The 23558-nt window shown below is 41.9% G+C and overlaps 1 protein-coding gene across 43 annotated transcripts in view; it reads right to left on the minus strand.

The window, feature by feature from the left end:
• The window catches only part of MADD (MAP kinase activating death domain), a 137271-nt gene that overhangs the window by 85967 nt on the left and 27746 nt on the right, over positions 1–23558 (minus strand). For 18 of the 43 annotated variants that reach the window (XM_060261679.1, XM_060261654.1, XM_060261661.1 and 15 more), the window contains 6 exons: positions 21386–21487; positions 18664–18723; positions 18115–18217; positions 4005–4191; positions 3628–3778; positions 932–1138 (listed from right to left, as the gene is read on the minus strand). In XM_060261679.1, the coding sequence (XP_060117662.1) occupies positions 932–1138; positions 3628–3778; positions 4005–4191; positions 18115–18217; positions 18664–18723; positions 21386–21487 (810 nt within the window). Of the gene's footprint in view, positions 1–931; positions 1139–3627; positions 3779–4004; positions 4192–18114; positions 18218–18663; positions 18724–20408; positions 20448–21385; positions 21488–23558 lie in introns of all 43 variants that reach the window. The other 25 variants (XM_060261671.1, XM_060261664.1, XM_060261670.1 and 22 more) reach the window with 5 other exon arrangements.

The raw sequence follows: 23558 nt of genomic DNA on the forward strand, positions 1-23558 counted from the left end.
TTATGTTGAAGATCCATAACTGGATCTCCTGATGTGTTTTTTGGCCCTAAGGTTTAGATTAAAACTGCTGCACAGAGTGAGATGTCTATCCCTGCCCTCTTTGTCCTGATCAAGATCAGTCCCCAGGGCTACAACAAGACCTGTAGAAAAAGATAACAGACAGAGACCAACCCTACTTCTACTGTAATTCTATATACACTTACTTTGGTGTAAGTCCCAATGAACTTAGACTTGCAGAAGGGTCAAGCTGTAAGATTTTCCTCTCAATGATAATTAGTTATTTGTCCAAGCACTCCTAAGAAACTATGTTTCAGTTACACATTACCACTTTTGTTTGTACTAATCCTTGTTCTCTTTGGCCGTTTTCCCACTCACGTTTTACTGGCGCCACAACCATCCTGACGCCGGCGAATCTGCCTGGATTTCGCATCAGAAGCTCCGGCGCTCCCAGAAGCGCCGGCTACTTCCGTCGCTAAGCCAGCGCAAACGGAAATCGCAAAGATGCAGGAAAACGTTTGCGCTGGCTTAGCGACGGAAAGCGCCGGCGCTTCTGGGAGCGCCGGCGCTTCTGTTGCGAAATCCAGGCAGATTTGCCGGCGTCAGGATGGTCGTGGCGCCAGTAAAACGTGAGTGGGAAAACGGCCTTTGACTACTACTAACATCTGGGATTCCAGCATCTTACTGCCATCTCTATAACACAATTCCAAAAAGTATACTAAAGTGTCAGAAATAGGAATAAAAATTTGGGGAAAGTTAGGCTCAGTGAATATGTCTCCAAGATGTGAGAAAAGCATGTCTTTGCAGTCCAGGTGAAAGTGAAGCGCATTACAGTAGCAATGAAAGAAAAATGTTTAAATGGGGAGGATGCAAGTAGATTCTAATGCCAGTGCACAATCATTTCCCTGCATTTCACATCCACAGAAATACACACCAATAGAAGCTACAAAATTTTCCTCCTTTAGACTCCTTGTGTCAAACTCCCTTGGCCCTTTCCCTGCGGGACTTGGTGCCCTTGGCATGAGCTGGGGTATTGGCAGTTGCACCTTGGGTTTCGGCTCCACCCTCATGGCTAAAATAGGATCCTTGCCAACCGGAGTGATTGCTCCATCTGTTGGGCTTCGTTTCCTTTTCTCTGGTTCTTTAAAAGAAAGGAGAAGGTAAGTAGAGCCCCCCAAAAATCAGGAAAAAAATGGAAAGGAAAATAAACTGAGAAAGAGAAGGAGGAGGATTGGACAGATGGTATTAATTGTTAGTTTACAGATAAGGAAACAGTATTCACATTTAGGTATCATACCAACAGATCTTACTATCAGCTTACTATTTAACTCCTAATGGAAGACAAGGTCCATGGAAAAAATTACTGCCTACTATTTACAGAAACCCTTTAACCCTACATCTTCCTCAAGGCACTGATGATTCTAGAAGGCATGCCCTCATAATTTATCCAGCCTTCATTGAAGCACTGGGCAAATGGAGAAATAACACTATAAATTCTAGGAAAGCTAAATTAAGCTGGTTGGTGAGAGGTTCAGGAACAAACAGAAAGAACTGTCACTCAACACATAATTAACTTTTATTGCCACAGAACTAGGTGATGGCCACCAGCTGAGATTACTACTTTTAAAAGTTAGACATATTCATAGAATATAGCTATTCATAGCCCTATTAACCATGACAGCTAAATCGAATCCCTGTGATCATACAAGCTTCTGAATGTCAGGTACTGGGCATGTGCACACAAGGGGAAGGGAGAAGGAGTCTATTGCTCTGATATGCTACCAAAGATGCTAACTTATATAAAGCTTGTTTGAAAGTTCAGCACTAATTTAATTTAACACGTTTAACTCAAATTATATAACATGGGGGTAAAAAAGCTTAACATACACTGGTAACTTCCTTCTAATCCAAGTCTAGAAAGCTTTGTAAACTTAGAAAAGCTTCAGCACACTCAACAGTATCCAACCATCTGTGGACTGAAGTTTTCCTATGATCCTCCCTCCCAATCCTCAGAAAGGTTAATCTACAGGCTCTGTTCAGAGAAACCATTCAGAAAATTTGTACCAGTTTGCATTCTGAGCCACTGACTACCAGCTATGTGTGGCTTTGCTCACTGTACCGGATTCCTCGTCTGATGAAGTGTGCTTAGATAGCACACAAAAGCTTACATTCTGAATAAAACTAAGTTGGTCTTAAAGGTGCAACTTAACTCCCATTTTGTTCTACTACTTCAGACCAACACTGCTGACTACTTGGATCTGTCATGAAGGTTGGCAGGTTGAACTGAGGAATGGACAGGTTGATGGAATTGATCCTCCTGCATTTGTGGAAGATGAAAGAAGAATGATTTCACCTCAGCGACCTTTCCTCACTCCATCCCCAAACATCCTATGTGAATACTCTTCCATAGAGGTGTCATGACTCTGGGAATGACCTTTACTGGGGTCAGAAAGGGCTTCAGATGGGGAAATCCCATCTTCTTTGCAAGGAGGTGCAGAGAGTATCTCTGTTTCAGAGATACTTATTTGCATCTGAGTGTAAATGAACTCATGTCAGACATGTCTAAGTTGGGCCTAAGCCCTATGCACAACTCTTCAAGTGTGCGCAACTTAAGCAGTTTCGGGGTTTTTTATGCCAAGATTCTGTAACAGGTTCCATGTCCAAGTCAAACTGTTTAAATAAAATTAAACTCAAAGCATCTTTTAAAGTAGGAATTAAAGAAGTTGCATTCTGCATGGGGAGCATAAATGGGATATTATTAATTTCATGTTTTCCATAAGAAAATAGGTATCTGTTCAATTATCACTCTATTTTGACATATTACAGATCTTAGTAATATGAAAACAATTGAAATTGTTTATAGTTTGCATGTGACTAAAATGAAAGTGCAATTCGCAGACCTGTGAGTTTTAGCCTAGACCCAGTTATCTATAGGACCCCTCTACTGATATGGTCTACTGACACTGCTTTGCTAGTCACAGCAAAATTTTCTTGAAGGCATCAGGCTACAAAGTGGTAAAAATGACAACTGACCTTAACTGTCCATTTACTGTTGTAGGCCCTACCTTGTTCAATAGTTTGCCTGATGAAGTCGAAAGGCTCCCTCACTCCAAATTTGATTGAATTTATGAAACAGAACTGTTCAAAAGAGCACTTTTTATGAGAACAGTGATGTGAAAAAACAGAATTCTATAGGAAGGGCATTTTCTGTAATGGTAATAGCATTCTAATTTTAATTGTCTTTGAAGGATTCTTTCTTTCCCTCTCCTTTGCACTATATTGTTTCTTGACTATATTACACTGCTGTTGTTTCACTGTTCTCTATGGGATATATTATACTGTGTTTATTTCAGTGTTCCTTAATTGTACAATCCAGTTTTATTGCATCATTCATTGCATCATGTTGATCTTTATTGGGCTTATTTGTAATCCACATGCACTCTCAAAGAGAAGGCAGATGATAAATTCACAAAGAACACAAAACTACATAAACCTAAACCATGACAAAATAAATGCACTCATTGGATGCACCTGACACCCAAGCAAGATTTAGCTAAACAAAAGTGGGGCTTTCCACAAAATTTATATTCCTTTTTTAAACATGGTCCATAATGGTTTGAATTCTCTTACCTTTGTTATAGTAGTGAGTATAAGCTATCTCCAGTAGACCAAAGACACTGGCCATGCCCCCAAGTCCAGCATTTGCATATGACTGCTCAAGGCTTGACACAGTACACTTCAGCAAGTCCAACATCCCTTTATAAACTTTGCGGTTGATTTCCTACAATGAAAACCCTCACAGTAGTGAGGGTGCCTCATTAATTATAAGGTCATTTAATTAACTGTCCATTATAAAACTACCTTTCTCTTGAAATCTAATCAATTGTCTGCAACTGGCAGCTACATTTTCTGTAACTGCTAAAGAAGAAAACCAAGATATCTTCAAAATTCCTTCAGTTAATCAACTATGCAGAAATGCATTAGCCTGAGTAACACAGAGAACTGACCACATCCTGGACAACATCCTGTCGTGCATCCTCCTCTGACTGGATGGTACGATTGAGCTTGCTTAATACGAAGACACGGAGCTGTTCACTCTCCAGCAGGCGTCGGACTCTCTTCATGTTTAGCCAACCAACTCCTTGCCCATCTAGGACATTATGCACCACCTCTTTTAAGAACTGCTGATTCTCACTACGATGGAGATAAACAGAGTACAGAATGGAAGAGTAAGATTCCTGAAAACTGTTATAGAAATGGGGCTGGGTCCTAGCAATTTTTCCACTGGTACAATAAGGGGGAACTCTCCCACTACAAGAGCTGACTCCAGTGTATTTACTTAAAGAGAAAAATACTTTACCAAATCATAAGGCTGGGAAGAACTTTAAAGAAAATAAACAAAAATACAGACTGAGTTTCTAGAGTTTGACTATTGCATGACTAAAAAAGTATTGACATCTTCTTCCTCACAAACAAAAAAAGGAAATACAATCATAAAATGCAAACAACCAATATATAGATCAGCCAATAAACAGGCAAAGATCACTTCATTATACTAACACCACCCACAGTTTTCCCAGGCAAATTATATCTATTTCTAATTGGTTATAAATTGGCTAGGCAATTTGCTGTTTACATGCAACATGCTTTTAACTCTATAATTACTGGAAGTGTTGGTAACTTGTAAATACATTCCAACACCCCTTCTTCAGTTGCAACACTGAAGTCATGCAGGTTCAACTTCTCATGAAGATACTTGAACTCCCCTTTGTCATGTGGCTTGGGTGAGTAGATCTGCAGTCATCTCTTTGGTAAGACAGTACTCAGTTTCAATCAATCCTTATTTATTCATAGCTCTCACAAACTATGTGATGGTGATGGATTTCCTTTTTGATTTGGAGCTTTCACCTTTGTATATGGTTATGGCAGTTTGATTATTTCAAACAAAATTATTGGTTTAGGTTCATTTATTCCAAATTTCTTTATTAGATGAGTGACTATTCTAGTTCATTGCAGGCACTTGCAGCAGACACACATTCTGCCTCTGTGGTAGATAGGGCAACGAGCATTTCCTTTTGACTAGTCCAGTTGATCATATCTCCACAGAAGAACAGATAACTACTGGTTGACTTGCTGCCGGTTGTGTCTTTACTCCAGCTGATGTCCATGTATCCAACCAATCTTGGATTATCACCAGCCAAAATCTTCAACTAGAAGCCAGTTGTTACTTTGAGGTAGCTAGCCAGTCTCTTCATAGCTTTGCAATCATGATGATCTGGTGAACTGGTTTTTCTGCACAAGACTCCAACTGTTACAGAAATGTCAGGTTTACATACTGTGCTCAGGGAGAGAAGTTTGCCAGTTGCTTTTCTGTATTCATGATTAATATTAAGTAATTCTCCATCTATCAGTTTTAAGTAAACTGGTTCAAGTGGATTGCTAACTGGATTAGCATAATTCATGTCCACAAATTCAACAAAGTCAATAACTTTGTGGTTTTGGTTCAACAGAAAACTTCCATCCTCAGTTCCCACCATTTTTACTCCAAGATAATGCTTTATATCTCATAGCTGTTTCACTTCTACTTCTTTGTTTAGTTCATCAGCTGTTTCTTCTACATCCTTTCATTTTTAGCAGCATAAAAGCAAGTCATCAAGATATGTGAGCTCATATTAATGTTGACCATCTTTGGTTTTTGAAAACAGACAAGGTTCTGCTTTTCCTTGTTGAAAACCTTGCTTCTGTAGCAATATAGTCAGTTTGTCATTCCATGCTTTGGCATATTGTTTAAGTCCATAAATACTCATTTTAAGTTTGCACACAAGACTCTCTTTTCCTTTCTCTTGAAAACCTTCTGGTTATTCCATGTAGATTTCTTCTGACAAGTCTCCACTGAGAAATGCTGTTTTAATGTTCAGATGTTCAACACACACACCTCTTGGAAGGCTGCTATACTCACAAGCATCCTGAGGGAAGTGTAGCTTACAACAGGTGCAGAGGTTTCAGAATAGTCAATCTCATTTTTTTAGGTAAACCATTTTGCCACTAAGTGTGCTTTGTATTTGTCCACACTCCCATCAGCATTGTACTTCACCTTGAGTATCCCTTTGCAGCCAAAAGCTTTCCTTGAAGGAGGTAATTCAATAAGTGCCCAAGCTTGTTCCTCTTGTAAGGATTCAAATTCTTCTTTCATTGCCTCCATCCACTTGCTTCTCTCTGGTGCAGGCAGTTGACTAATCTTCTTCCAGTCTGAGGTCCCTTTATAGGTTGCACATTTGCACAAATGCCAGGTCTTGGTGGTGGGTACACCCTGTTGCTCCTTGCTGACTGTCACACAGCTGTCTCAGTGAATGCACCCTGTAAACTGCAGAGTCTTATGAGCAAAAATTCTGCTTTGTGAGCTACTGGCATTAAAGTTGTGAATGAGTGATTTGGCTACTGCATAAATTAGTTTGCTCTGGGGCCATCCTTCCTGAACTAAGACAAAAATGTGAGAGTTAGAGGCTTAAAAACTGTGAGCTAACTCACACTAACCCAGCTTAGAGGGAACACTGGTCACAGTCTCTGTCTCCCTTAGCCTAGGCTCTTCTGTTGTTTCCCCTTCTGAACATGGGATGTCTTCTGGACCTGCCTGCTCACAAGTGGACCCTGCAAGTAGCCATGTGACCAAGTAACTGAAAGAGACTTCTGCATTTTCCTGGTTGGTTTGCACTGTTGTCTCAGCTTGTTTAGGAGTCTCTTCTACATGCACCACATTCCATTCTTTGGCCATACAAGTTTCAGAATCCATGATTCTATATTCTCTTTCTCCAAGAGCATATCCCACAAGGATACCATGTTTAGCTCTAGAGTCCAACCTTCTCCTTGGGTATATAGCCAAAAGCTTTAAAATGTTTTAAACCACGTTTCTTGTCAAATCACAACTTGAAATGAGTCTTCCATGTCACCTTGTAGGGAACTGTATTATGCACATATACAGCAGCATTTACTTCTTCAGCCCTGCATGAATCAGAGAGTCCAGATCGCATGAGCATGGAGTATGCCATTTCTTGAATAGTCCTATTGAGTCACTCTGCAGCTACATTTTGTTCAGGAGAATAAGGCACTGTAGTTTTATGGTCAATGCCTTCTTGTTCCATAAACCTTTGGAACTCACTGCTACTGTATTCAGTTCCATTGCTTGTAAACAGAACATCTGCAGTTTTAACAAATTTATTTTTTGCAGCTGTAATACAGCTTTTGAATTTCTCAAATATTTGATCTTTGCTTTTTATTAAGTGCACAGCAACACATTTTGTCTTTGTTTACATGGAAGTCAGAAAATATTTGCTACCACCAGCAGAGGTGTGGGTAGGTCCCACTAGGTCTGAGACAACCATTTTTATTTTTTTTCCCCATTGGGTTGCCTTTATAGCTAGCAACTGGCAGCTACATTTTCTGTAACTGCTGAAGAAGAAATCCGATATCTTCAGAATTCCTTCAGTTAATCAACTCTGCAGAAATGCATTACGCTGAATAACACAGAGAACTGACCACATCCTGGATAACATCCTGTCGCATGTTCTCCTCTAGCTTGAATTTGCTTCACCAATAGCAAACGTGAATTTTCCACCAGATTTCTTGTTATGTTTAGCATCTCTTCTCCCATGGCCATTAAGAGTCAGCTTTTCAATGGGAGAACCAGTGTGCTGGTTGCCTTTTGATCTTACACATCTTTTAATCTGCAATTGTTTGCTATGTGACCTCGTTTATTATACTGAAAGTATACAGTCTCTTTATTTCCAGGTTTCACTCTTAAAACTGACATTTTACTGTTTGCGTCCAAGATGTCCCTTCTGCTCCCTTCTTCATAGTAGGATACTACAAATTTAACAGATTTGGTTGTGCCTTTAATACAGCCATTTAACTTAAATTAGGTAAGGACGACTGTTAAATATAGCAATAATGACCTTATCAGATGGAGCCTCCCCTGAAGATCTTAGTTCTTAAACAGTAGCCATGATCTTATTTAAGTGTATAGAAACTGATTCTCTTTCATTCATTTTAAAACCATAAAGTCATTGTCTCAGAAACAGGGCTTGGCTGTCTGTTTTCTTACAATATTGTTCCTGGAGCATTTGCCACATTTCCTTTGCAGCTGCACAATCAATAAGCAAAGGATTATCTTGCTCCGAAACAGAATTCAAAATAAGTGTTTTTGCTATTGGCATCGTTTCTAATAAATTCTAGTTTCTCTGCCCTGAAATCAGGAAAATCCTTGACAAGGGCATCAGTGGCTGAATGCATTAGCAACATGCTCCTTAAACGTGCAGCCCGCGATTTATAATTTTGCACATTTAAAATTGGAATTTGAAAGCTGGGAGAACTAGAAACATTTACTTTTGGTTAAATGTCATTACTCACTGCTCCCATATCAGCTACAGTGCTGCTGGATAAGTTTGCTCTGTCCAGAAACATGGTTGATGGGTTACCCTTTTGGTAGGTGCAGCACTAAAAGGCTTCCTCTCTCTTTTGATCATTGGCTTGTTCTCGATTTGATGCTCCCCACCTTCTCTGGACATGAACACACCAGGAGCTCACTTCCTTCATTCTGCAGACACAGACTTGTAAATCCAAGGGAGTTCCTTGGCTTGTAAATCCTCAGGAGTTTAAGGGCTGTTTCCAATAAAATCCAGCTCAAGAGAAAAAAATGGCCTCCTCTCTGCTATATTTAGCTTAAAACACAAAGTAAACACACAGGGTTCATTTGTCTTCTAGCCACAGCTGGAAGGGTACCTGGAGCTACATAACCTATTGGGTTATTTATAGATAGCACAGTTAATAAACAAGAGCTGACTCCAGTGTGTTTCCTTAACGAGAAAAAATATTTTGCTAAAACATAAGAGGGGTGAACTTTGGAGAAAATAAAGAAAAATGCAGACTGAGTTTCTAGAGCTACATCTTGACTACTGCATGGCTAAAACAGTAATGGCATCTTATTCCTCATAAAGAGGGAAAATACAACCATAAAATGGAAACAACCAATCTATAGATCAACCAATAAACAGGTCAAAGCTCACTTTATTATATAAACACTGTCCACAATTTTCCCTGACAAACTAGGTAACTTCCTGTTGACATGCAACATGCACTTTAACTCTATAATTACTGGAAGTGTTGGTAACTCAATATATTTCAACACTTTTTTGTACACACTTGTCCTAAGATCTCCAGTATAGCCTTTGCAGGGTTTAAAAGGAACCTTCTTGTGCCAATGGGAAAAGCTTGTAGGATACAACCCAACTCTGAGATGCTTTCATAGATTCTCCCTCTTAATTATCAAGACAATGATCTTGGCTCACCACAAATATATCAGCATTCATGCTATGGCAGTCTTGATACCACGTTGCAATATTGTACCTGATCATAATTTATAACTTCAAAAGTTACTCAAATGAAATAATGGATACTTGCTTAGAAAAGATTAAAAATATTTCAAAGGAGATACTAATTTAAAATAATCTGTAAACTGAAAAACTGACTCCCAGCTATATTTTAGCAAGCAAGTGTTACACACAAATGACAAACACATACATAAATGGAAGAGACAGACAGACATTACTGGAAAAGTTTAGTAGAGAATAGTGCATAATAAATTAATCACAAGTTGACAGTGTAATACTGGGCTACAAGAAACTATTTTTTATCAGCAGAACATTATTTTCAAAACTTCAGGAGACAATGGTACAGCACTCTTGAGCAATGGTATAGTGTTTTTTTAAGTACTCAGCATTATGAACCAATAAAGTTATAACTGAGAATAATTCAAATGACAACAGTGAAGATAACTGAAAAGTTTAAACAAGAAAATAAAGACTAAACTTATTTATTTATTTATTTATTTATTTATTTATCTGGGATTTATATCCCGCCCTTCCCATCGAGTGGCTCAGGGCGGCTTACAACATATATAAAACTAACATAAAAGTATAAAATTACACTTTAAATTAACAATTCACAATATATAATTAAAATAAAACATTTGTTTTATTTTAGGAAATAGGAACTTAGGAAATAACAGCTTTCAATTATTTCATAGGATGTCAGAAAGGCAGGTTATAACTATTGTTTGCTTAATTTTATAAGGGTAGGACAAGAAGCAGTTGTTTTAAACTACAAGATAAATACATCTGGATTAAACATATAGAGAAGGAAACTTAAAATGAATTTGCTGTGTGATTAGGATGCATGAAGCTGATAATTCCACAGATCAGCCACATTTTCTTTTGGGCTTAATAACAGCTTTGAAGAGTGTTTGTATTGGAGAGCGGAAGAGAGAATCCAGATCACAGCCACAACATTGCTGGGGTGGCTGGGTTTAACCCTCCCCCTTTTCACTTTCTCAGTCAGGGAGAAGACAGCAGGGGTTTGTAGGGATACAGCTGAAGTCAGAAAAACACGACAAGGGTTTAAACACTTGCAGCTCTCTATTTCACTGCCATTAAACCAGGTGGGGGAAATATCATAGGAGAGTCATTCACAGATTTCCCAATATCTGGTTCAGTTTGGCAAAAAATTTTTAATAGTCCTCCTTTCTTACTTGGGCACAAGGTGAATTACACAGAGGAACTCAATACAATCAACATATGGGACATTCAATATACTACTGTGCAACAGGATTTGGGTTGCATAACCAACCAGAAGTCTAAAAACAGAACTGAAGCAAAGCACAAGTATTAACATGACATATTAAAAGATGCAAAATTCCACAGAAGGATCCTAGTTGCAACAAGCTGTACACAGTGGTTAAGACCGAAATCACTAATAATTTTTCTAGGTAACTTTGTGAATCATTCACTACAGTGCAAGCCTATTGCCTACATAGAAAAGCCCTCTTGAATTATTCAGTTTTGCATAGTTTGAGGAAAACCAGAAAAGTGGGAGTCTTCCTGACATTCTCAGCCACGCCATTCCATAAGGTGGGGGTCACAATAGAGAAGGTATATGTATGGGCAGCTGGTGATTTTGCCCATTTGTAGGTTGGCACCTGTAAAAGACCTTGATCTGATGAGCAAATCTATCACGGTGGAGCATGGGGGAGATGTGGTCTCACGGATTTGAGGGTCCAAGACTATGAAGGGCTTTGTATAGAAACATAGAGTTCGAAGGGACCTCCAGGGTCATCTAGTCCAACCCCCTGCACAATGCAGGAAACTCACAAATACCTCCCCTTAAATTCACAGGATCTTCATTGCTGTCAGATGGCCATCTAGCCTCTGTTTAAAAACCTCGAAGGAAGGAGAGCCCATCACCTCCTGAGGAAGCCTGTTCCACTGAGGAACCGCTCTAACAGTCAGGAAGTTCTTCCTAATGTTGAGTCGGAAACTCTTTTGATTTAATTTCAACCCATTTGTTCTGGTCCTACCTTCTGGGGCCATAGAAATTCCACACCAACCTCTATATGACAACCCTTCAAGTACTTGAAGATGGTGATCACATCACTTCTCAGCCACTTGTATGTGATAATACCTTAAACCGAGCCTGGTAACTGATGAGCAGCCAGTGACATGCCTGCAGGATTAGAATAAAGTGTGAACTCCATCTAGTTCCCAATAATAGCTGAACTGCAGAATTCTACACCAGTTGGAGTTTCTGATTTGATTTTGAGGGATGACCAATATATACTGCATTGCAGTAGACTAGTCTCAATGCTACTGGGGCATAGATCCAGGTGGCCAGATCAGCCTTGTCATGGTAAAAGGCCATTTTTCAAGCTAGGTTGAGTTGGAAGAAAACCTTTTTTGCAACTGAATAAACTTGCTTCTTCAGCAATAGGGTCCAGTAAAACCCTGGCACTCTTAATTGGGTTGGCAAGGGTCCAAGGAATTCCATCAAAAGCAGGAAGCAAAATGTCCTTCAAGGTCCCTGCCTTCCCAACCAGCAATACCTCCATCTTTTCAGGACTTAGTTTCAGTTCAATTTACTTAGCCAATTTACTACAACTTAGCCAATTTACTATGGGAAGTTATTCAGGACCTCTGCTGTATCACCAGGGTGTCAAGAAACTGGTCTCCTTTAGGAGGGCTTTTGCCTAAGTGTTAGCCTTCTTGTTTGTAAAAGTCATTACTCCCATGTCAGTGTGTTATCAGGACTGTTGCTTAGAATGGTCAAATTGTTTGACAGCTAAGGACCCTCCCTAGTTACAGTTTTCTAATTGGTCAAACAGTTTTCCAATTGGTCAGATGGCTAATGGGCTGACAGCATGGCTAGCATAAGAAACTGAAAAAGTAAGCTGAAGAAGTAGATTGAGAAGAGATGCTACATGGTTATGCTGCTGGTGACTCTGTTCATCTGGAATGCCTGTTGAGATGTCAGAGCTAGACACCTAATAGGAATAGTAGTAAATTGAGCCAGCCAGGTTTTTGTTTTGTTCGCATTCTTTGCTGAACTGTATATCTTTTTCCCCAATGGAATGTTGTTTGTCCTTTTCTCTTTTATAAATAAAGTTTTATTTGTTTTTATACACATTGGAGTGAGTTTACAGGCCAAACCCAGGCTAAATTAATCCAGTGCCAAACTACCAGCTACGAGAAAGAAGCTACCCCCTTCTTTAATTTTTTCCCATTGTGCTCAGCCTGACATTCTTCATACAGGGGATTAAGATAAGGCTATATAGAGCTGGGTAATGTCTGCATATTGATGACATCTAGCTCCAAAGTTATGAATGATTTGTCCTAAGTGCTTTACATATTGACTGAAGAGAAGAAGGGGTGGGGGGTGGGTGGGCTCCCTCTGGGTATCCTACCCCCCCCAGGGAAAGTGTATGCGCAATACATAGCCTCTCCTCTCCCGGTGTAGTGAACGCCGCGTGGTCACTGTCTGGCTATGCCTGGCAGATGGTCACTGCAATGGCCTCTCCTGCATTACTGCATCCGTAGCAACACCTTCTCGCTGGTCCCCCCCGTTTTTCACAGAGTTTGCTACGTCATGGTGCGACCGAATTGTCCGGCGGTATAACCGGATGGGCAGGCTGGGCCCACGAACCTTGCCAGCCTAAGAGAAGGAAAACTCTAACATCAAACCTGGGCAGATAGAGCTCGTTAATGTAACACCTACCACCTGGAGGACTCGCTGTCGGCGTCCCGGCTTACTGGGCCATGGCAGATGAAAGGGTGGAGCCAGTACCGCGCACACTGGGCTTCACCTAAAAAATTCCTCTGCGCAGGCCTGAAGGGCATATCCACATACACAATCCACAACACATCAAGTCCTGCAGCGATGGGCAAGGGGCGAAACGGCAGGTGGAAGGTGCCACTGGAAGCCGCAGTCCCGATCCTGCATGTAGGCGGTTCAGGGTATTGGTCGCCTGATGCTAACCCGGAGACGAAAGCATCTTTCGGCAGCACCCTGAACGACCAAGCAGCCTTATCTAGGGACAGCACTGCTTGCTCCACACGGAGAGGGGCCTAGAAAAGGTGGCCTAAACAAAGCTCGTCTCCTCCACCCCAGTTGGCTAGCCGCGGTCAACGGGCATCCTTACTTGCGGTCAAAAAATAACAACAAAGAAAAGGCATGCACATGCCTCACAAAGTGTGCAAAGACTAAAGCTTGCGTGTTGGAACATCAGAACCATGCTTGACACAGTAGACAGTGGTCGCCCTGAACGACGCTCTGCTCTAGTTGCCCACGAACTTCTCAGGTTGAATATCGACATAGCAGCTCTCAGTGAGGTCCGTTTCCCTGAGGAAGGTAGTCTTCAAGAACACGGTGCTGGCTATACCCTCTACTGGTCAGGTAAGTCAAAGGCTGAGAGCCGCCTTTCTGGCGTTGGCTTCATGGTCAGGAACTCCATTGCTTCCAAACTCGAAAACCTGCCAACAGGTCACTCAGATCGCATCATGTCCATGCGCCTCCCACTTCAAAACAAGCAGCATGCAACACTCTTCAGTGTGAATGCCCCAACCCTTCAAGCAGATCCTGCAGAAAAGAACAAGTTCTATGCTGATCTACACAACCTCGTACGGAAGACCCCTACAGAGGACAAGGTGATCATCCTTGGCGACTTCAATGCAAGAGTAGGTAAAGACTCAGAAGCCTGGAAAGGAGTACTTGGCAAACACGGCATTGGCAACTGCAATGACAACGGGCGCCTCCTGCTAGAATTCTGCATGGAGCACCAGCTCACCATCACCAACACTATCTTCCAGCAGAAGAACAGTCTGAAGACAACCTGGATGCACCCACGGTCCAAGCACTGGCACCTTATCGACTACATTCTGGTGCGCCAGAGAGACCTTCGAGATGTCTTACACACCCGAGTAATGCCCAGTGCAGAATGTCATACGGATCATCGTCTTGTACGCTGCAATCTCCGTCTTCACTTTAAACCCACACCCAGGAGAGGAGGTATCCCTCGGAGGAAGTTTCAGGTTGGCAGTCTCCAGTCAGCCGAAGTTAAAGCTGCCTTCCAGGCAAAACTACAGTCAAAAATTGAGGACCCCAGTTGCCCCACAGACCCTTCTCCAGAAGCACTCTGGGAACACCTAAAAACTACCGTCCTGCAGATCTCTGAAGAAGTCCTCGGGTTCTCCACAAGGAAGAACAAGGACTGGTTTGATGAGAACAATCAAGAGATCCAAGATTTACTGGCGAAGAAGAGATCTGCCTACCAAGCACATCTTGCTCAGCCCTCCTGTCCTGGGAAAAAAGCAACCTTTCGCGCTGTATGTAGCAACCTCCAGTGCAAGCTTCGAGACATTCAGAACGAGTGGTGGACCAAGCTTGCTGAGAGAACCCAGCTGTGTGCAGACACTGGTGATTTAAGAGGGTTCTACGAAGCCCTGAAGGCAGTATATGGTCCATCATATCAGACTCAGAGTCCCTTGCGTAGTGCAGACGGCCAAGTGCTCCTCACAGACAAGGCATCCATATTGAACCGGTGGTCGGAGTATTTTCAGGTTCTCTTCAGTGCCAACCGCGTAGTTCAAGATTCAGCAATTCACCTCACCCCACTTCAACCAGTGAAAACAGAGTTGGATGAGATCCCCACTCTAGAAGAGACTGTTAAAGCCATCAAGCAACTGAAAAGTGGCAAGGCAGCAGGAGTTGATGGAATTCCACCAGAGATCTGGAAGCATGGGGGCACAGTACTACATAGCTCACTTCACAAAGTACTTGTCACCTGCTGGGAACAAGGCAAATTACCACAGGACTTTCGCGATGCAATCATCATCACCCTATACAAGAACAAAGGGGAAAAGTCAGACTGCTCCAACTACCGGGGGATAACCCTACTCTCCATCGTAGGCAAAATCCTTGCCAGAATACTCCTGAACAGACTGGTGCCCGCCATTGCGGAAGAACTCCTCCCAGAGAGTCAGTGCGGCTTCAGAGCTAACAGGAGCACCACCGACATGGTATTTGTTCTCAGGCAGCTCCAAGAGAAATGCAGGGAACAAAACAAGGCTCTGTATGTGACTTTTGTCGACCTTACCAAAGCTTTCGATACCGTTAGCAGGAAAGGCCTGTGGCAAATCTTGGAACGTTTAGGATGTCCCCCAAGGTTCCTCAGCATGATCATCCAGCTACACGAAGACCAACGAGGCCAAGTCAGACACTGCAACGACCTCTCGGAGACCTTCCCAATAGGCACAGGTGTAAAGCAAGGCTGCGTTCTCGCGCCAACTCTCTTTACGGTCTTCTTTAGCATGATGCTTCAAAGAGCCGCAGTAGATCTAGATGATGACGATGGTGTCTACATCCGCTATCGCACCGATGGCAGCCTGTTCAACCTGAGGCGACTAAAGGCCCACTCCAAGACAATGGAAAAACTCATCCGAGAGCTACTGTTTGCTGATGATGCTGCACTCGTCTCCCACTCGGTATCAGCTCTGCAGCATATGACGTCCTGCTTTGCAGAGGCTGCCAAGCTATTCGGCCTAGAAGTTAGTCTGAAGAAGACAGAAGTTCTCCACCAGCCTGCACCCCAGGAAGATTATCACCCTCCCTGCATCACTGTGGGTGAATCAGTTCTGAAGACAGTCCAGCAGTTCAGCTACCTGGGGTGCATCATCTCCTCAGATGCCAAGATCGACAAGGAGATCGACAACAGGCTGGCAAAGGCAAACCGTGCCTTTGGCCGACTGCACAAAAGAGTGTGGAGCAACAAGCATCTGAAAAAAGGCACAAAGATCAATGTTTACAAAGCGGTTGTGATGACAACCCTCATCTACGGCTCCGAATCGTGGGTTTTATACCGTCATCACCTGCGACTCCTTGAGCACTTTCATCAGCGCTGCCTTCGCACCATCCTCAACATCCACTGGAGTGACTTTGTGACCAACACTGAAGTTCTCAAGCGGGCGGAGGTTACCAGCATCGAGGCACTGCTGTTGAAGACGCAGCTGCGCTGGGCAGGGCATATTTCTAGGATGGAAAACCACCGCCTTCCCAAGATTGCCCTGTATGGCAAACTCTCCACCGGCCATCGAAATAGAGGGGCACCAAAGAAGAGGTACAAGGACTCCTTGAAGAAATCCCTTGGCACCTGTCGCATCAACCATCACCAGTGGTCTGACCTAGCCTCAGATCGCAAAGCATGGAGGCACACCATCCACCAGGCTGTCTCTTCTTTTGAGAACGCATGCATAGCTGGTCTTGAGGACAAAAGGAGATTGAGGAAGAATCGCACTGCTACAGCACCAACCCTAAATCAGACTTTTCCCTGCAGCCACTGTGGCCGGACCTGCCTGTCCCGCATTGGTCTTGTCAGCCACCAGCGAGCCTGCAGCAGACGTGGACTATTGCACCCTTCTTAAATCTTCGTTCGCGAAGCCAAGCCGAGAGAGAGAGAGAAGAGAAGAAGAAGAAGAATTGCATATTTATACCCCACCCTTCTCTCTGAATCAGAGACTCAGAGCAGCCTACAATCTCCCATATCTTCTCCCCCCACCCACAACAGACACCCTGTGAGGTGGATCGGGCTGAGGGGACTCTCACAGCAGCTGCCCTTTCAAGGACAGCCTCTCCAGAGCTATGGCTGACCCAAGGCCATTCCAGCAGGTACAAGTGGAAGAGTGGGGAATCAAACCCAGTTCTCCCAGATAAGAGTCCACGCACTTAACCACTACACCAAACTGGCTCTGGAGCATAGGGGATAGTATTGCACCTTTGGAACTCCACAGGAGAGGTCCCACACTGATAACAACTGGTCTCCCACAGCAACCTTTTGAGTCCAATCTGTAAGGGATGATTTGTATATCATGCATCCCCTGATACCTACTTCTACCTCCAAGCACATCGGCAAGATGGCATGATACACTATATTAAAAGCTGCAGAGAAGGTCAACAAGAGCAACAAGGAGGCATGGTCTTTGTCTACACTTAGACAGAGGGCATCAACTAAAGCCAGCAGAGCCACCTCTATCCCATAGCCTGGCCTGAAGCCAGTCTGAAAAAGAGTCTAAAGCAGATGAGTTATCCAGTCCAGGAGAATTCATGAACCTCCATGGATGAACCATTTTAACCAGATCTCCCTTGTGTGGGGAACTGAAGCCACGTTTACCTCGGCTTTAAGTTGGTGGTGGTCAAATCATGCTTCAGGTCAAATCTCTAACCCTGAAACTAGGCTATTCCTCCGTTGTTCAGTGCAAAAAATTAAATCTGTTGTGTGACCTCTTCCTATGTTGGGCCCAACACAACTTGACTCCCAAGGGAGTCAAAGAAACTATAAAATCCTGAGCTGGTCCTGGTGAGGTATCCTCAGCATGGATACTGAAATCCCCCAGAACAATTAGTCTGGAAGTTTACCACATCCAGCAGTACCTCTGCTAACTCATGAAGTGTGCCCACTGGGGAACTAGGTAGCTGATAGACAAGAAGAATGCTTAATCTGTCTTTAATCCCTCATGTAAGGAGCATATAGTTAATGCCAGTTATAGTTTGCACTGTGGACGTTGAAGAACATGGAAGTTAATAGCCACGCCCACTGCCTGTCAAATTATATGGGTTGGTGGAGGACTTAGGACTCATGTACTGTTCAGGGGATATAAACAGTTCTCATTGCCTTGTAAATTGGGATTTTAAAGAACAGTCAAGCACATATTCATCTTTTGCAAATAAATCATGTTGCACACTTACCTGGAATTACTAGTCCGTCCTTGTGGTGAAGGAGATTCCCTCTTCACTGTGGGACTGTGCTTTATAACAGAAGATTTCTGGTCCACAAGGGCTCTTCTGTTTCCTGCATGTGATAAGAGATAGGATGAGAGTACAGTCACTGAAATGAATATCTAAGTCCATGGATGGCACCAATGAGAGACACAAGAATTAACTAACACTCTAATTAAAGGACATTCAGAGAAACTTGAAAAAGCAGCAGCATATTTTGTATTATTGCATCATACATCGGCAGAAAACAGTAATGGGAAGGAAGGAGACACAAAAGAGAAGATGGTAACAAGAGCAGAAGGTGAAAGGCAGGAAGCTTGGCTACTCTGCATGCATTTCTGCCACAAGAACCATCTTCTGATTAGACACTATATGGAAAAGCATAATGCATTATGGGAGAATGAATAATAGAAACTATGTGATACTGGTTACCAGTGAGAAGTTGCCCAAAAAGACAGGCACAAAGATGCTTGCTGGGAGCTGGTATGTCATGCACATCTCATGATGCAAGGAACCCACCTTCATTGCTTACTGGCCCAGCTTCAGTAATAATCTCCATTATAGTATTTAGCCCAAATACTGGTATACAAAATAAACAATTAGTAGTGTATTGCAAAATCACCACCATCTCTAAAATATGTAGAAATGAGATTATTGCTTTCTTCCTCCTCCCAGCCCCCTCTCTCAAAAAGAAGTTCTGATTTAAGCTAAGCAATGTGTATTTATTAGGCTGGTCCAGATCACAGCTTCCCCTTGGAATAAATCAGAAGTGGGAAGATAACTTAAGAAAGAAATTCCAACTGGCACTGGGGAGGGAAGAAGAGATGTTTCAGATCTCATTTTAGTTTGACCCACTTGCCCCAACTTAGCTTGTAAAGTAAAGTAAGTAAGTAAGTAAGTAAATTTATTTTTATATCCCGCCCTCCCCCGCCAAAGGCGGGCTCAGGGCGGCTAAGAAGAAGGGTCGGCGCTTGTTTCCCGCCTTTCGCCGCCGATTGGAGCCTCAAAGCGGGTCACAACCACCTCCCCCTCCTCTCCCCACAACAAGCACCCTGTAAGGTAGGTGAGGCTGAGAGAACGTGACTGGCCCGTGGTCGCCCAGCAGGTTTCGTGGAGTAGGAGACGGGGATTCGAACCCGGTTGATCACGCCAGATCCGAAGCCGCCGCTTTTTCCCACTACGCCACGCCGGCTCTCATGCAGCTACTGTTCCTGTGTGGTTTGTGGCTATATAGGAGAACGACTGCTGTTCCTGTGCGGTTTGTGGCTATATAGGAGATGTGTTAAATCAGCATATCTAAGATAAAATAAGTCTAGAAGTATACTTTGAAACAAATGGCAGATCTTTGTGGCTTCCACCTACAGAATCCTAAGTATTATCACTCTAAAGAGAATCACAGAAATTTTACTTTTGCCTCCCCACAGAACTACTGTTTCTAGGGATCCTTGAGGGAAGTCATGCCAATTAAAACTAGCATAAGACTGTTTCAGATTTGCAGAGACATATCCCTAATTGAAGAAGGAAGCATATTTGAAGGCTCCGGAGCTCTTCTGGATCCCACTGAAAACAAAACCATTACTACTGTTATCTTTTTTATTGCATCAGCAATGTGAAGAAAAAATTCTTTCAGAAAATGAAGAAAGGTAAATAAGGAAGAACTGGGAAAGGTAATGAAATGATGGTATAATGGAGTTAATGTGGAACAATTATCTACCTGATTTGTATCTCAAAGACAACAAGAACATTAATAATTATTTAGTACACAAGAGTCTACTGTCAGATCATCTTCAAAAATAATGTTTAAGGGAAGCACCAGCTAAGCCATATATGATAGACTCAGAAGAACTGACAGAGGGAAGGAAACACTGTGTGCTATATTTTAGAAACTCGCAGAGGACACATGGAACAGAAGTTGTCAAGGAATGAGAAGAAACTGCAGAGGGTGAGACACAAAACACAGAAAATGGCAAAATCCATCACTGTTTTCTTCCAATGTGTGTTATCAATAGCATGTTTTAACTAGCAAAAGATCTCTGCACAAATGAATATAGGAATATGAACAAATGGAAATACCCCCAGAGAGAGACCATGCAGAGTCTTCAAACAACTAATCACATTCCTTCTCAGTTTTAGTTTTACACAAACACACATACACACACAGGAAAAATTTATTCTACCCAAAGCAAAGTCCAAGGCAGCAACACAAAACCAACTTTTGGCCTTTTAGTAATAAAGGTCAAAAGTTAGCAAGACATCATACCAACCTTCATCCACATCCCTTCCCACTTCCAGATTAAAGTAATCTTTACGATGAAAATGGAGAGGGGAGGGAAATAAATAAAATCAACTCAATAAAAAAGAAAAATAGTATATGATAATTATATAAGAACTGAAAAAAGCAAAATAAAACATTTTTCTGGTTGAATAACTGAAAATTTTCAATGCAAAAAGAATGATAAACTCCAGTCTCTTCTTATCACTAACAATCATAAAACTACACTCTATTACAAATAAACTAGTGCGACATGCAATACCTGAAGCCTCCATTCTGAATTCTTCAAGGGTGACGAAGTCACTCTAATGTAAGCTAACTCCTATAGCTCTGAAGGTAAAGACTATCAATAATACTGCCTCACAGATTAATTTTTTTCTAGCTAGCAAATATGCATTATATATGGGGCGTGGTTTAAATAAGCCTTGTCCCATAACAGTGCATTATGTGGCAAGCATAAAATTTTAGAGCTCCTGTTAGCAGGATCTTCACATTTGCAGACAGCACCTGCACACTCAGACCACCCCTGACAGTTCTGCAGTTCTGGCACAAAGACTAGAGGCTAAGGCACACAATAAGGAGATTTTAAACACTATATGGCAGCCATGTTGTCTGCTGCAAAGGGAAGAGCTTTTCAGCAACCTTCTCACAAAGGCAATATAGTCTACATCAGTCCAAAAGATTAAGAATTTATAGCCATTTCATACTTGGAGAATACATTCCCACTTAAGTGCATTTCTTACAGCCTGTGTATTACAGTAAAGGGAAGCAAAAACAATCCCCCCATAGAAGTCATAAATAATGACTTGAAAAAAATCTATTAAAGAAATCCAATGAACTACCCATAAGGAGTATATGTTTCTAGAGTGCCCTGTGCCCCAGAATGCCTTGGGCCACAGGATGTTTCTTTGATTGCTTGGCAATCAAAGAGATTCTGAAGGCAGTTAACAGGCAAGGAAAAATGGTTACCTTTCAGACTAGGAAATGGAGTGTTTTTGTCTCTCCCAGCTTTGGTTGGAAGTGCTAAATTGGACAGGCTAAAGCTTGTGCTGTGGTTCTTGTATAGGCTACCTATAACAGAAAGAAAATATATCAAGTGACCTAATTACCCCATTATCTCATTCTGTAATTCACTTTGTTGCTTCTACCTGAACAACTTTCTGTCCTCAGTAGTAAAGCTAGCTCTCTGCTAGAGATCAAACAGATCTTTGCTTCCTGTTTTCTCTGTGTAGTGACCCTGGTGGTCTCCCATCCAAACACTGGCCAGGGCAAACCCTGTTCAGCTAGGAAGATCTGAAAATATCAGGGTAGTCTGGGCTATCCAGGTCATTAGTGCATCAAAATTCTCAGGAGACACTTAAACACGATTGTAAGAGTGATATACTGGGTAAAAAAACAGGATATGCAACTGACCTGTGCTTCCTGTTCTATGTTTCTCAATCTCATTTGAAAACCAGCCCTACATATTTCCCCAGGGAGGAGATATACAAGCTTCCACTATGGAAATGGCTTATACGTTTCTTCTCCTGCTGGAAAGATTCCACAAGATAACTTTCAAACAAGACCATAAGAAATGCAGGGAACAGGAAGCACAAACCAACTGCACTTTCTAATACCCGGCACATTGTCATAACCAAAGTGGCTTTTAGTAGAGAAGGAAGGAAATTACTTCATACTTAAGCCATAGCCACACAAAATGAACATGCCACTTTTGCAGGTGGTGCAGTTATTCAAAATAGAAGTGTGGTGAACAACCTGATTCTTCTCCAAAGGCCTCCTTAATTGTACCCATATTACACTTAACAGGGCTTGTTTGTTATTTGAATGAAGGATTAAAATTAGTCATAGCATTGCCTAAATGCCTTCTATTTGTGGTGTCAATGTAAGATGGCAAAACATCCTTCTGTGCAGATATATGATCTTCCTAGTCCTTTGGTTGGAAAAATGTAATTTGTGTTAATCAGTGAAATTTATTTATGGCCTTGATTTCTATTCAGTGGATCCACAAAATGACTATAATAAATTTCATGTACAGCAAACTATTAAAACATGACCCAAAAGATGTACATAATAGCAGCAAGCCAAGAGGTTATTCCCTGAAAAAATATCTTATTCAGTTTTCAAAAAATAGAAGGCAGCTAGTCAGAGACCTCAGATGGATCCCACAATCAGAATGTCATCACCAAAAAAGACCCTGCTACTGGCAGATCAGCTTAGCAGGGCCCTGCCAGAACATTTGATACAGAATGTGGTGCTCTTTATAAATCAGCTTTATAAAGATTGCAGTTCTCTTTAAAGTACCATGGCTCCAATCTACATAGAACTTCAGAAAACTTTATACCAGGACATATAGCTGCATCTTATATGAAGTTCATTATGCTAGGAAGGGACATATTATGAATCTTAAAGCAAAATGTAAATTTTTGCTTTAAGATTCATAATATGTCCCTTCCTAGCATAATGTCACTGAGTATGCAGCATCAAATTAGCACTGAATAAGGACAGAACAAAAACAACCCCAAAACAACTTCTTTGCCTAGCTCTTCTTGGGCCCTGGGAAGCAACAAACATTATGCCCTTGCATCACTCCCTGCTCTTTGAATTGCTACATTTCCAGTTTCCATTTCAAGATCCACAGCACTACATTAATATTTCCCAAACTCAGCACTTCCCTACTAAGACAAGTCTCCAGCTACTACCCTCTCCTTCCCTTGCTATTACAAAGTTGAAGTTAGGGGCAATAACTAAGCAACAGTCTGATTAGTATCTCTCAAAGAAGCCACTTGGAGTAAAATTCATCGTTTCCTTACACAGATGGTTTGGAAGATGAAGCCTATGAAAAAAGTTGAAGAATCTGGGCATGTTTTGCCTGAAAAAGACCACAAAGGGACAGAATTGCACTCTTCAGATACCCGAAACACTATCACACAGAAAAGGAAAAGACTTATTTGCTGTTCCAGTAGACAAGACTAGATCTAATAGACTGAATTCCCATGATAGTACTAGATTTCAGCTGAGCTTGAGGAGAAATTTCCAAATGGTAAAAGTAGCTTGACAACAAAACCAAATGCCTAGGGTGGCAGTGGGCTCACTGGAGATGTTTAATTAGAGGCAAGACAGCCTAGCTTTGAATTTCTTTGAA

The sequence above is a fragment of the Heteronotia binoei genome, chromosome 21 (assembly GCF_032191835.1).
Source record: "Heteronotia binoei isolate CCM8104 ecotype False Entrance Well chromosome 21, APGP_CSIRO_Hbin_v1, whole genome shotgun sequence".
In the NCBI taxonomy this organism is placed as follows: Eukaryota; Metazoa; Chordata; class Lepidosauria; order Squamata; family Gekkonidae; genus Heteronotia; species Heteronotia binoei.